We start from the raw sequence: 13,290 nt of genomic DNA, 5'->3' as shown, positions 1-13,290 counted from the left end.
ATTCTCTGCACCAGGGGTGAAATGCTCCCGGTACGGATCAGATCGCCAGATCCAGTAGCGATGGTGGCGGGTGGTTCGGTAGCAAAAATCCCTGCACCTCCCCCCACATGCCCAGCAGAGCCGCATGATCATCAGAGGCTTTTTTTCTACAACCTCTTCCGAGGAAAAAATGCTTTTAAAAGTAAAAAAAAAAAGCCTCTGATGATCGCGCAGCTCAGCTGGGATCATCAGATGCTTTTCAAAGCATTTTTTTCTGTAACCTCTTGGCCAAAGAGGTGGTAAAAAAAATGCTTTGAAAAGTCTCTGACGATCCCAGCTGAGTTGCCTGATCGGCAGAGGCTTTTCAAAGCATTAGAAAAAATGCTTTGAAAAGTTTTTTTAAAAAAAGTTGGCCACGCCCACCCAGTCACATTACCGCCCCCCCACCAAGCCACGCCCACAGAACCAGTAGTAACAAACACATTTTACCCCTGCTCTGCACATTGTTACATTCAAGCGGTGCCCCCCTTTCATTTTCATGCCATATGCTTTTATTGGTGATTTCCCAAACTTGGAGTGATAGCTACCAATTGGAGCCGCATCATCCTCAAGGCACCACATCCTCAATGTAATCCAAACAAATTCATTTCTTTATTGTGGTGTCTCCAAAGGGAATCATACTAAATTAGCTTAGCCGAAACATAGAACCGGATGACGCAAGTAATAGAGAACTAATAGTAATAGAGTACAGGTAGTCCTCGACTTACGACCACAATTGAGCCCAGAAGTTATGTTGCTAATGAGAAATTTGTTAAGTGAGTTTTGTCTCATTTTACAACTTTTCTTGCCACATTTGTTAAGTGATCACTGCAGTTGTTAAGTTAATCACACAATTGTTAACTGAATCTGGCTTCCCCATTGATTTTTCTTGCCAGAAGTTCATAAAATCACGTGACCCTGGGGCAATGCAACTGTCATAAATATGAACCAGTTGTCAAGCATCCAAATGTAAATCATACATCATGGGGATTCTGCAATGGTCATAAGTGTGAAAAATGGTCATAAGTCACTTTTTTCAGTGGCATTGTAACTTTGAATGGTCACTAAATGAACTGTTGTAAGTCGAGGACTACCTGTATTCCTCACTTTGTAACAAGCTGGAGCGATGAGAACTTGTTCCAGGGGATGAAACCTTAAGACACATTGAATTCAACTTAAATGTGATATGCTATCAGAAGTGAAGTAATTAGAGGACACAGGTGCTCGCTCTCCTATTGTCTGTTTCCATTCTTAGATTTTGCTATGTTCATCATCCTTTGATAACATCATAATGATATCATATATCATTTCCTACTTTAAGGGAAATTCTTCATCGTCAAGCAGCAAAGTACTGCATTTTTCAGACTATAAAACGCACCTGACTATAAGACGCATCTAAATTTAGAAGAGGAAAACAAAAAAAAAAAGTTCTTGGCCTCCCTTTTTTCAGGCCTTTTTTAGCACTTTTCCAGCCCGTTTCTGGGGCTTTTTTCAGCCCATTTTCAAGGCTTTTTTTGGCCTGTTTTTTCAAAAAAATGGGCCCCAAAAAGCCTCAAAAACAGGCAGAAAAAGTCCCCAAAACGGCTCAAAAACAGGCTGAAAAAAGGCCAAAATATGGGCCAAAAAAAGGCCTGAAAAAAGCCAAAAGGCCCAAAAATAGGGCATGCGAAGGTCAAAAAATGGCTGGTGGGTGGGCGGGTCTTCAGCAATAGTCGGTCTATAAGACACACAGACATTTTCACCCCCTTTTGGGAAACAAAAAAGTGTGTCTTATAGTCCAAAAAATACGGTAGTTTTTCTGGAAAAGGCACTGAAGGGTCAACATTCATTCAGCTTCTAACATGACCTTAGCTAAAGTCCTGTAATGAGAAGATTCAATCTTCAAATCCAACTTCACTATTAGAGTTCATTTCCAAAGCATGTGATTAGAGTATAAATTATCTTACTTGTTCCTGATTTATGGCTCCCACAAAATTACTATTTCAGTAGCATTATTACCATGGCCTGTTCTAATTTTTCCTCATACTTTTTATTCGTTTGATTTTTGTACTGTGACTCAATCAATAGTATATTAACCTTGACTTGACACTGCCACTAAATGTTTTCCTTATTATCCTCTAATTCTTTGCTTTGACCACCATATTATGTTATTATTACCACTTTGTTTGCAAGTGATACTCTCACAACATACAATCACGGCTTTCCTAAGAATTTATTGCCTGTAACTAAGAAGGCATCAAAAGGAGAGTAGCAATGTGACCCAGGCATCAAATTACTAAGTCATTGCATGGTATTGTAATTACGTTACAAATAATATGACTGTAACTTCTCACGGCCTCTAAAACAAGTGTGTAGGGATATATAAATAAATGCAACAATAGCCCTAAGAATCAACTCTAAGTGCTACAATTGCAGACCAACAAAATAAGTATTTTGCAGTTACTTTAGACATCTATAATTCACCACTTCTTTACGGTTCCAAGAAGCTGTTTCATTTGAAAATTCCTATTAAATTGCCAAGCAAAACACCTTTTTGTGTGAAAAAAGTGAAACAATTATTACCAAAAATTGGCTCTGGAGTAGTGTTCCATGTAGAGTTGTTCATCGGAAAAAGGAGCCAAATGAATGTCACTAAATGTTGGAAACATCATTCCTGGTGAACAAAAAATAATATACAGTAGCAAAGTTCAAATCTTCTATGTAGTCCTTAAACATTTAGTGGAAATATCCAAGAGGCATTATTTGCTATCCATCCGATACATTTTTTTGGTAAATTAGCAATAGATATTAAAGTTTGCTTTAATTCTTGGTCACATTTTAGTAAATCTATTGACAAAAAGAAAACACTTAAGATGATAATGCTAACTTACTGCCCCAAACTGATAAACAATTCATATTTTTAACATATTAACAATTAGATACTTAAATAAAATCCTTAAATTAAAAGCAAGCATGTATTCCAGTTCATCCACCACTATTAGAAAAATGGGATTATATTTCTTAAACTGAAGATTCAAAATATAATTTATAATAAATAATTATTACTAATCTACCAGCAAACTACTTTTTCAGGAATTTATTGTAGATAATGTTAGAGATTGTCAGTATAAAAAAAATAGAATATTAAGGAATATCAAATGACCACAAAGCATTTTACAAACCTTATGCCATTTCAATGCAATATACCACTGAATTATGACCACATTACAGATTTATACTGCCTATTAGTCATCCTTCACTTAAATAAAAGTTTAACTCAACGTTTGGGAATGACCAGATGAAAGCATTTTAATAGGTAAATTGTTTAATAGCTTAACAATATAGAGAACTAGCACACAGAAGAGAGTTTAGGTCATTTAAAAGAAAACATACATCTTTTAAATTAATGGCTAGGAAGATAATTGATTCATTTTTGTAGCTTGATGGGCAAAGTATTGTTAATTCTACTTTCAAAAAGGTATTGATTATACACTAAAATTCTAAAGCTCTTTTCTCTGAAGTAAATTACTGAACTCAGTTTTATTCAGAGTAAGTTGTTTCAGTTTAGTAATATTATAATATAAAGGCAACTCTTAGGATTAAATAATATAGAGAGAAATACATCCTTATTGTCCCTCTTTATTCTACAAATGAGGAAAAAATATCATTAGCACATTGCTAATAAGGTTTAAATTTTAGGAACAAGAACCACAGAAAGGACACATTTAAATGGAACAATTAGGCCAAACCAAAAATTCACTTTAAAATGTAGATTAAAAATTGTGGTTCCTTGGTTAGAAAAAGGCTTGACAAAAAGCAGGAAACCATCCTAAAGAGCTCCATTTTCTACACTGTACTCAACCCCTCTGTTTATTATGCATAATTACACTAAATAAATAAATAAAATAAAAAATAAAATAAATAATTCCACATAGTCTCTAAAGTGATGCTTTATTGATAAAGCTTGCTGTATTACACAAGTTTTTTTTTTTTTAAATTTCCTCTACTTCCAATTGATCCATATTTTGGTGCTACCAAGGCAGAAAGAGATCGGTAGATCTCCTTTGTTGACTTGTGTGTTAAGATTTTAACCTAGTCTGGGAACCAAGGTATCTTGGGATCTGGACCTAAAATTGGGGATGAGCCTGCTGGGTAAGACAGAATCATTTAATCTATTGGCTGCATCAAGATAACTTGAGGGGGAAAAAAGCAATTAATATGTAATACCGTGTGCCGAAAGGAAACAAGCAGTCTCTCTTATTAGTGGCTATATTTCATAAACGTATGATTCTGCCTGTGAGATGCAGGCCCTCAGAATCTTCAAATGTATAGACTCACCATTGGACTTCAGCCATTTTTTGGAATGAAGGTAACTTTCCAGCATCCTTTCATTGAATAACATGTAACCCATCGGCTCAGAAACTATAACATCTACACTTTCAGGTAGGGTGATTTCCTCAATTTTTCCTGAGAGAACACTGATCTTATCAGCCACATTGTTACTCTGGACTAAAATCTGTAAAGTAATGAAGTAGTAGAAATAAGTATATGTATTAGCTGTGTTGATTCAGAGATAAGTTAATGAAATATCAATTCAATGGATTAATGGAACTCTACCCAGCTTATCTTTTTTATGGAATTTGTTTTTCCAAAAAGCGATATAACTAATACATCATGTTTTTACATTCCATACTGTACGCTCAGTTTGTTAAGTAAGTCGGAATCAAAGTTAAATTAATTAAAATATTTATTATCAAATTTATGTAGCTACACATATCATTGACATGACTCTGGGCGGTGTACAATAAAATGAACAATTAAAATAAATATTTAATAACCATTAAAACAATTAATAAAAAATATAAATAACACAGAAGAAGGCACCAGAATCTCATATACAACATACCAATTCCCTAGGAATGTTTTCACTGAATGAAAGATATAATCACTGCAGTTTTATTTTTATTTGTGTTTATTAATCTTCATGTTCCATCTTTTTAGTAAATCTGCAGAAGGCCAGTATGATTCAGTTATAAATCCTGAATTTCTTTCCTTTATCTAATCACAGTAGTTGGAAGAAAGCGAAGCTACTGTATTAATCCAAAGAGTTATTGCCTTCTGTTGCTACAGTGTAAATTTATGGAAATATTTGAACTCAGAAGCTGTATTGTAATAAGAAACTATTATATTTGCCAAATTTTTATATTGAGAGCATTTCTTGCAACAGGGTAATGAAAGATTTGTCCATGAATATGGCAGAGTTAAGATTAAAAATGAAAAGACAGTTTATTGAATAGATCCAAATAAAATTATCTGCATATTTTATTAATTGTAATTCTAAAGGGTCAAAGTAGTTAATTTTATCCAAACCTCTACAACCATAGCTCTTAGTTTCTCAGAAATGCTATACGTTAATCCAACAAATAAGTAATACAAAGTTGCTGTGATAATGTGTTTATGAATGTGCATGAAATGAATCATCCCTGCAAAAAGAGTAGCATATCATTTCTAAAGATGATTTAATGATATTCTGTACAATATTGTCATACAGATATTAGCAACAGTAAATACCACGGACTTGTGATGTTCCCCAATTCCTCTCTTCTGTGTCAGTTTTCCAGATCTTTTCAAAATACAGCCATTATCAATATATTGCAAAATGCTCTTTATAATTTGAGGCAAAGCCTAAACTACTATTTTGGATTAAGGTGGGTTACAGAGTGTGATTATTAAAATGCAATTAAAAGGAATGAAAGCAGACCAAAAGTTGAGCGGAACAGATGAATCAGTTATCTCTCTAATACAGTGAATGGTTATTCAAGTATCTCCTTGCAGTAATATTAAATTACTGTACCTATATCTGCTTTAATTTCTGGAACAGAAAGGGAAAAGATTGTGTTTGGCAAACTGTGAGCTTCATGTAGCACTTGCAGGTATCCGGTGCTTCTGTTGTTTGGCATTCTGTATATCCCTAGTAAATTGTACTATCCTGATGATTTCTCATAGTCCATTAAGCAGCAGTCTGACTGGTTTTTAAGATCATGCTGCCAAAAGACATCAGGACAATTCCCGAATTCAAGTAACAGTGGTGGGCATTAGGAGGACATTTAAATAGAGAAAGCCCTTCTATTTCTAAGATGGCAATGTGTGAATAAATCCTAACATATTCCAATTATGCGTATCTTTCAGCATTATTTTTCACTTTTCAGACCAGGGCTATGGCTACATCATTTAGAACTAAACTTCTTGTCTTAAATTCTAACCACATTTCTGGTTTTACAAGTGAAGACAAGAACATTGGAATTAATGATTTAAAAGCATGCATGTCCATAAAATTCATTAAAGAAAAGATTAAAAGATTGCTTTGAATTGAGACATACATGCACCTGTTCAAATCCAAATGGAAAGAAACTAATCTTAAAATAGTCTAATTGGTTGAAAACATTATTTAAAAAATAACTTCATGGTTAAAGTGAGCAGAATATAGAAAGCAAGACATTAGATTAGTTCCAGGCTTTTATAAAGTATGACAGATTTTTTTTTCTTATAATGGATCAAGCCGCCCAGTCCCTTGGGAGTTGGGCGGCACAGAAATGCGATAAATTAAATTAAATTAAATTAAAAGTTATTAAATAAGCTTTTACCTAAGAAAATAAAGGTAGCCTAATATCAAGAATGCACAAGACTTACAATTTTTAATACTCCAGCTATTCTCCAAAGTCAGAATTTTTATACTGACACATGTTCATAATTCTATAGATCTTAATCTTATTGCGAATTCGTGATGCCTCAAACTCTGAGCTGACTCCATTTTGTTTTGTAATTCTTTTCACATTAATTTAATAAGACAGCAATATCTGAAGTCATTCTGAGTTATCAGTCAGCAGACATATGTATTTATTAAAAACATTTATACAAACACCTGTCTTATAGCAAACTCTGGGCAGCTCCCAGTCAAGAATTAAAACAACATAAAACCATATAAGATTATTAAAAACATAATCATTAAAAACAAAAACCTAGTGTCCAGTCAAGCTTTTGATATACAGACATCTCATCCTATCCCAGCACTTGGGGTTGAAGCCAAGTCTTCAATGTTTTTCAGAAGGCTAGGAGATAGAGATCTGTTGAAATTCAGGGTGAAAAGTGCTCTATAGGACACCACAAGGCCGGGGGCTCCCATGAGAAGGCATGCTTCCTAGGGCCCATAAAGTAGCAATGTTTAAGGGAAGGAATTAGGAGTGTGCCACCTATCTAACCTGGTAGGAGAAGTAGATGTCCTTAGAGAAAGGTGGTTCTGCAGATAACCTGTCCCCAAACCATTTAGCTTTAAAGGTGATAACCAGCATCTTGAATTGCACCCAAAAGGAAACTAGAATCCAGCTTCTGCAACAGAGTGTTACTTGGGAAACCTAAAGGCACCCACATGTGCATGTGTTAATACATTCTGGACCTGTTGACACTTCCAGGTGGTCTTCAAAGGCAATCCCATATTAAAAAGCTTGGCTATCAATCTTCAGTGCTGATTTTTCAAGAGAAGCATCAGACTTCAAAGGTAAAGTAACTGATCCCCAAAGCCTTGTGTAGAAGGCAGCTGATGAAAACAACATCTGTTGGTGCCCTATTTGAGCTTGTATCTAACCGTTGCAAATGCCATGATCCCAAGTCAACAGCTTCCAAAGCTGACTGATCTTTTGTAACGTCTGATCATGATTCCTCCAGTGTGACATACAGTATATCACCTCTACATCATGTTCCTGTCATGCTGGGCTGCAGAAATGGCCTATGATTTGTAACGGAGAAAAGTCAGATTTGTTAGCAAAAGCTCAAAGTGCAATACAAGGCACACACATAAGCTATTGCAAAATCTGCAGTGGACAGCAATGTTGGAACTTGGAAGACAAGAAACAGCAGAAGACACTTCAAGATTTGACAATGATGGTATTTCAAAGCAGGATCACATCACAGAGTGTCTGGAATCTAAAGCTTGGAAGCCTAAAGAGTCTAATCCTTGAGTTTCAAAAACTGGCTGCAAACTCTGATTGGCACAAAAGAGATTAGACTGCCAATTTTTGCTCATGAGTCTGAAAACAGGGGCTAGGGGATGGGATTGGGTTGTACTAGAAGCTTACTAAAAAAGGTAGTTTAGTTTTAGGTTTTATTATATTTGTATACCGCCCTCCTCCCGAAGGACTCAGGGCGGTGAACAGCCATGATAAAACAACATACAAGACAAAATAAAAAAAACATATTAAAACAATTCAATCTTTGGCCAAAATTAAAACTTCCAATTAAAACCATATTAAACCACTTTTAAAACCCAATTTAAAATCATTTATCCCGTCAGACCGGCTTGCTGAAATAATAAGGTCTTCAGAGCACGACGGAAGGCGCGGAGGTCGGGGATCCTTCGTATGTCTGGGGGCAATTCATTCCATAGGGCAGGAGCCCCTACAGAGAAGGCTCTCCCCCTGGGGGTCGCCAGTCGACATTGTTTGGCTGACGGCACCCTGAGGAGGCCCTCTCTGTGGGAGCGTGTCAGTCGGTGGGAGGAAAACGGTGGCAGAATGCGGTCCTGTAAGTAACCAGGTCCTAAGGTAAAGGTTCCCCTTGTACATACGTGCTAGTCATTCCTGACTCTACGGGGTGGTGCTCATCTCTGCTTCTAAGCCGAAAAGCCAGTGCCGTCTGATGACAATTCTGTGGTCATGTGGCCAGCATGCCTAAACATCGAAGGCGCACAGAACGCTATTACCTTCCCACCAAGGTAGTCCCTATTTTTCTACTTGCATTTTTATGTGCTTTCAAACTGCTAGGTTGGGAAAAGCTGGGGCAAGTAACAGGAGCTCACTCTGTTACGCGGTGCTAGGGATTCAAACCACTGAACTGCAGACCTTTCTGATCGACAAGCTCAGCGTCTTAGCCACTGAACCACCGCGTCCCCTTAGAAGCTTATTAGGGATTCATTAATCCTTAAATAAGCCACTCATGTTCAGATATTAAGAGATTAGGCAACAAAAAAAGGCAGACTCTTATGTAACAATAAAGATGGTCTTTGACTTACAACTAGCCATTTAATGATCTGGTGCTCTTTGGACATGTGATCTCATTTTTGGGTAGTTGGCAACTGGTTTACATTTACAACCAGTTGGCCATTTAAAGGTTGTAAGCGGAGGGGATGCAGGAGAGCTTATAAAGCTAATACTTTGTATAGAATCAGTAGGCACAACCAAATTAGGTTTACTGTAGATCAGGGGTCCTCAAACTTGGCAGCTTTAAGACTTGTGGACTTTAACTCCTAGAATTCTCCAGCCAGCTATGCTATGTTGGCTGGAGAATTCTGGAACTTGAAGTCTACAAGTCTTAAAGCTGCCAAGTTTGAAGACCTCTGCTATAGATAAAACTTGTATTCCTATTTCTCTATTTGCTATTCACGGCTGAATTCCCAAACAGGGTATAAAATGCATAAATTATGTGCTCTTAAATCTACTTTATCACTGTAACTATCAATAATGAAGAGGACCTTTTTCCACTCACCTTTTCCCTAATTGTTATACAAATTTGGTTAACCTGGTAGCCCTTCCTCCTGCAGAAACAATTTTATAATGCATGCTCTGGTACTTTCTAGATACATTGTTATATGCTATATGAAGGTTTGCAGATGCTGCATAACTAACCAATTCTAGTCACTGGGGACATTATTTTACCAATATTAAAATAGATTCATTATTTATTTAAATTCAGCTCCTAGTGCTTGCTAACCATTAATGTTTCCCAAATGTGGAATGACTGCTGCAAATTCTTGAAGTTGCCAGATCCAAAACTTCTGGATGAGGCCAAGTTGAAAAAGGCTGCCCAACTCAATGTAGAACACAGTTGTCTTAAAAAAAATTCTGTACCATTCTCTACATCTACTGAGGTCATCCTCAAAAGGCTTTTTTAAAACATCCATATTATTTGTTGAAAGGAAAGTTACAAAAAATTCTATCAGGCTTTTCCTAGCAGGAGTCCAAAGTTTATCCAGATAGGCATGATCTGTGGCTATTCTTCAACTTTTAAGCATCAACCAGAAACCTTTCAAATAGCTTAAAATGCTTTAATTAAAAGTGAATTAAAACACTGGGTTTTAATGTTTAATATCAGTGTTTTTATTTATTGTTTTAATAATAATATTAACCCCAGTTAGGACAAATCTTGAAGAAGAGGAACACAGACATATTAAAGAAATAGGAGATTTCTTGGAACAGTACAGATCTAAGTCTTTCCCAAAACATGATTCTTTAAATAGAAAAAAAATTGATTTGGTTCATTAAATAAAAAACCTTGCCTGAAGGTATATGCAACAAGCATCTGGAAGAGTGTGAGCTTCTTCTCTTTGGGCCTCTGTTCAAAAGGAACCCAGCTGCCAAATCTCCCAGAAAGACCTCCCTTTCACCAGCCTCGTGTGCCAAATGCCTCTGTATTCCTCAAGGACTAATTCTTTATTTCTAATGATCCCATCAGTAGTTGACCTGTCTCATATACTGTACAGAACGTTTTCCTTATGCTGGTTGCTCCCATGCTCTGTTTGTACAAGTGCCCTCCATAAAATTTCATCCATCTTAACATCACATTATTTCTCAGACTTTGCAAAAGTAATTTAAATCTGAATTCTGGACACAGCTATTTGAAAACATCTCGTTATTTCTGTAGAACATGCTCCCGGCTAAACCTGGGGAAGCAGTATTGAAAAGGTCTAGTCCAATTATACAGTACTTCAGTTAATTCTGTAAATAGAACCTAAGCCGGTTCGGTGGGATTTATTTTGATATCAAATTTAAAAGCACAGCTTTAATCCTAGCATCCAGCCTTCTCTGGTCTCTTATCACAAGGCATGCTGTAATATATTCATATAATTTAGGCTCTGTGAAACAGATCTGTAGTCCCATACCATAGGAAGGTAACAGACTGGGAAAAGCTGCATTAATACTTTTTTTTTTTTAAATGCACTGTTTGGCAGCATTTATTTGAGATGAAGTAAAGAATGTTTCCTGAAGCTGTAATTCCAGAACAAAGTCATGCAAGAAAGATCTGAAAGCCAGATAGGTAAACAAGGTAAGCTAATTATTTGCAATGGTCTAGCGTAGTGGTAAGGGCTGAGGCCATAGGGTGAAAGATGGGAGATTTTCAGTTTCCTCTCTCAGAGACTCTGTACTCTCCTGGCCTGCCTTCCTTCCTGCTTTGGAACAGATGCTTGGTAGTTTTACAGCGCCCACCAGTTTTCTGCTTAGAATAGTGTTCGAGGTGACACTTTACCTCTTAACTCCAGCATGTGGGACATATAGGGAATCCTACAATCTGTACTGACAAATCAAAGAAAACAAGATTGAAAAAAGGAGAAAAATTATATTGCACCACCTATCATAAATCTAGTACAAGCATTTAGCAACTACAATTGGGACCAACAATTTGGTCGTTAAGGAGAGCAGTGAAACTATAACTGTTCATACAATCATACTTCAGCTTTGCTTTACAGACATACAAAGGTTATGCGAAGACTGGTTGCAAAGTTACTTTTTCATCACCATCATAACTACGAACGGTTGCTAAACAAGCCAGCTCAATGAGGACTACAGTACCAGTAGACATTTGACATCTGTGCTGTGGGTAAAGCTGTCACCCTAATTGATCAGATGGTTGAATGTGGTGGTGAACATTCAACTTGCCAAGAATTTGTTTAATGTAACCTTACAATAAAATAAAATTGCTCATTCTTTTTCCTACCGGATTCAATCTGGATCGGTCACCGAGATCGATCCAGACTAGATCCTGCAATATTATTCTGGGATACATGTATTTGTCTTCATTCATTGTTTTTTCCTGTGTGGTTTACTAGGGAGGGCTGATAATGTCAAATTTTACTTTTAATACTCAGTGAAGATGGTAAGGTCCACTTATGTCAGCCTCCCCACTGTATTTTTGGTCTCTCTTTCACAAAGTTCTCTCTCTTTCTCTTTCAAAACTTGGATTTCATTTTTTTTTCTCTAGAGAAGAAAATTGCTTAGGAAATTCCTTTTTTTCTTACCTGGCCAAGCCTGGATTTATCTCCTTTGACTCCACATGTTTCCAGCCATTGCTTATCTGTAGGCAAGTATTTTTTTTTTTTAATTTGATTTATATGCCGCCCTTCTCCGGAGACTCCGGGTGGCTCACAATGCGTTAAGCAATAGCCTTCATACTTTTGTATATTTTTACAAAGTCATCTTATTGCCCCCACAAACTGGGTCCTCAATTTACCTACCTTAGAAAGGATGGAAGGCTGAGTCAACCTTAACTCTCCTGCTTGATAACTCTTTCCATTCTGGAAATTGGCTGTAAATCTTATGTTGGCTGGAGCAAGTGAATAGGGTAGTGGGCTTGGCCATTCATTATATATGCATTCAAATGAATATTTCGTTTGTGATATGCTTGCCATACTACTAAAATGGTCACAACATCTTAATTATAACATAGGTTACATTACATTTGAATGAGTCTAAGCAGCTTTAGAAGTTATTTTGCATAAATTACACAGCTACTTCTCTGGAATTAGAGAAAGGGAGAGGGAGGAAGCGAATTCACAAGCCTTTCTGAATCATGTAGTCTAGACCTGTGATGCTAATTCAGTTCCACCACCACCAGACTGCAAACAAAACCAGCGTAACTTGCATATTCCACATGCTGTTACTGTACAGCATTTGAAGTGAAACAAGAGAAATTCCAGGAAATAAACCCTGCTTGCTTTCACCTGAAATATGCCCAATATTCTTGGCTGACTGTGGATCCATTCAAGAATAAGAGAAGCTGTTAATTAATTTAAGTCCTTTTACAGGAGATGAGTTTCAATTACCAAAGGTTTTAGTGTATTTCAATATGGTGAAAAAAATCACTGAATGGTAGTCAATAAAGATAGTTCTAATCAAAAGTCGTTACTTTACTTTAAATTTCAGTAGTGCATTCAATTCTTATTCCTTGTTATTAATTTATCTATGAAATGATTCCAGCCTCATTTGCATTATACTGAATAGGCCTATTTCTCAAATATTAATCAGCTATTGTGAGGATGCAGTGTAGTTGTCAGCAGGGATAGTGATCCACTTAAATCTGCCTCTGCCATCAACTTTCACACAGATCTCTAAATGTCCAAAATTGTAGTTGCTTAAGTGGGAACAGGTTTCACTGAAATAAGCAAAACGTTTTCATTTAACATGTACCTTGAGAGTGAATTATGCTCTTCAAGACACGATCCTGATGAAACACTGAAATAAAATGGAC

At 36.4% G+C, this 13,290-nt stretch overlaps 1 protein-coding gene across 1 annotated transcript in view; it reads right to left on the bottom strand.

The window, feature by feature from the left end:
- LOC139311195 (histone-arginine methyltransferase CARM1-like) overlaps window positions 1-13,290 on the bottom strand; it is a 54,252-nt gene that overhangs the window by 14,498 nt on the left and 26,464 nt on the right. The window contains exons 6-7 of the mRNA XM_070935569.1: window positions 4,336-4,513; window positions 2,581-2,671 (exon numbers count right to left, since the gene is read on the bottom strand). Coding sequence (XP_070791670.1) covers window positions 2,581-2,671; window positions 4,336-4,513 — 269 coding nt within the window. The remainder of the gene's footprint in view (window positions 1-2,580; window positions 2,672-4,335; window positions 4,514-13,290) is intronic.

This window comes from Pituophis catenifer, unplaced genomic scaffold, assembly GCF_029215685.1.
Source record: "Pituophis catenifer annectens isolate HBS135680 unplaced genomic scaffold, rPitCat1.0.hap2 SCAF_2, whole genome shotgun sequence".
Lineage (NCBI taxonomy): Eukaryota > Metazoa > Chordata > Lepidosauria > Squamata > Colubridae > Pituophis > Pituophis catenifer.
This window is presented reverse-complemented; position numbering and strand designations above follow the sequence as displayed.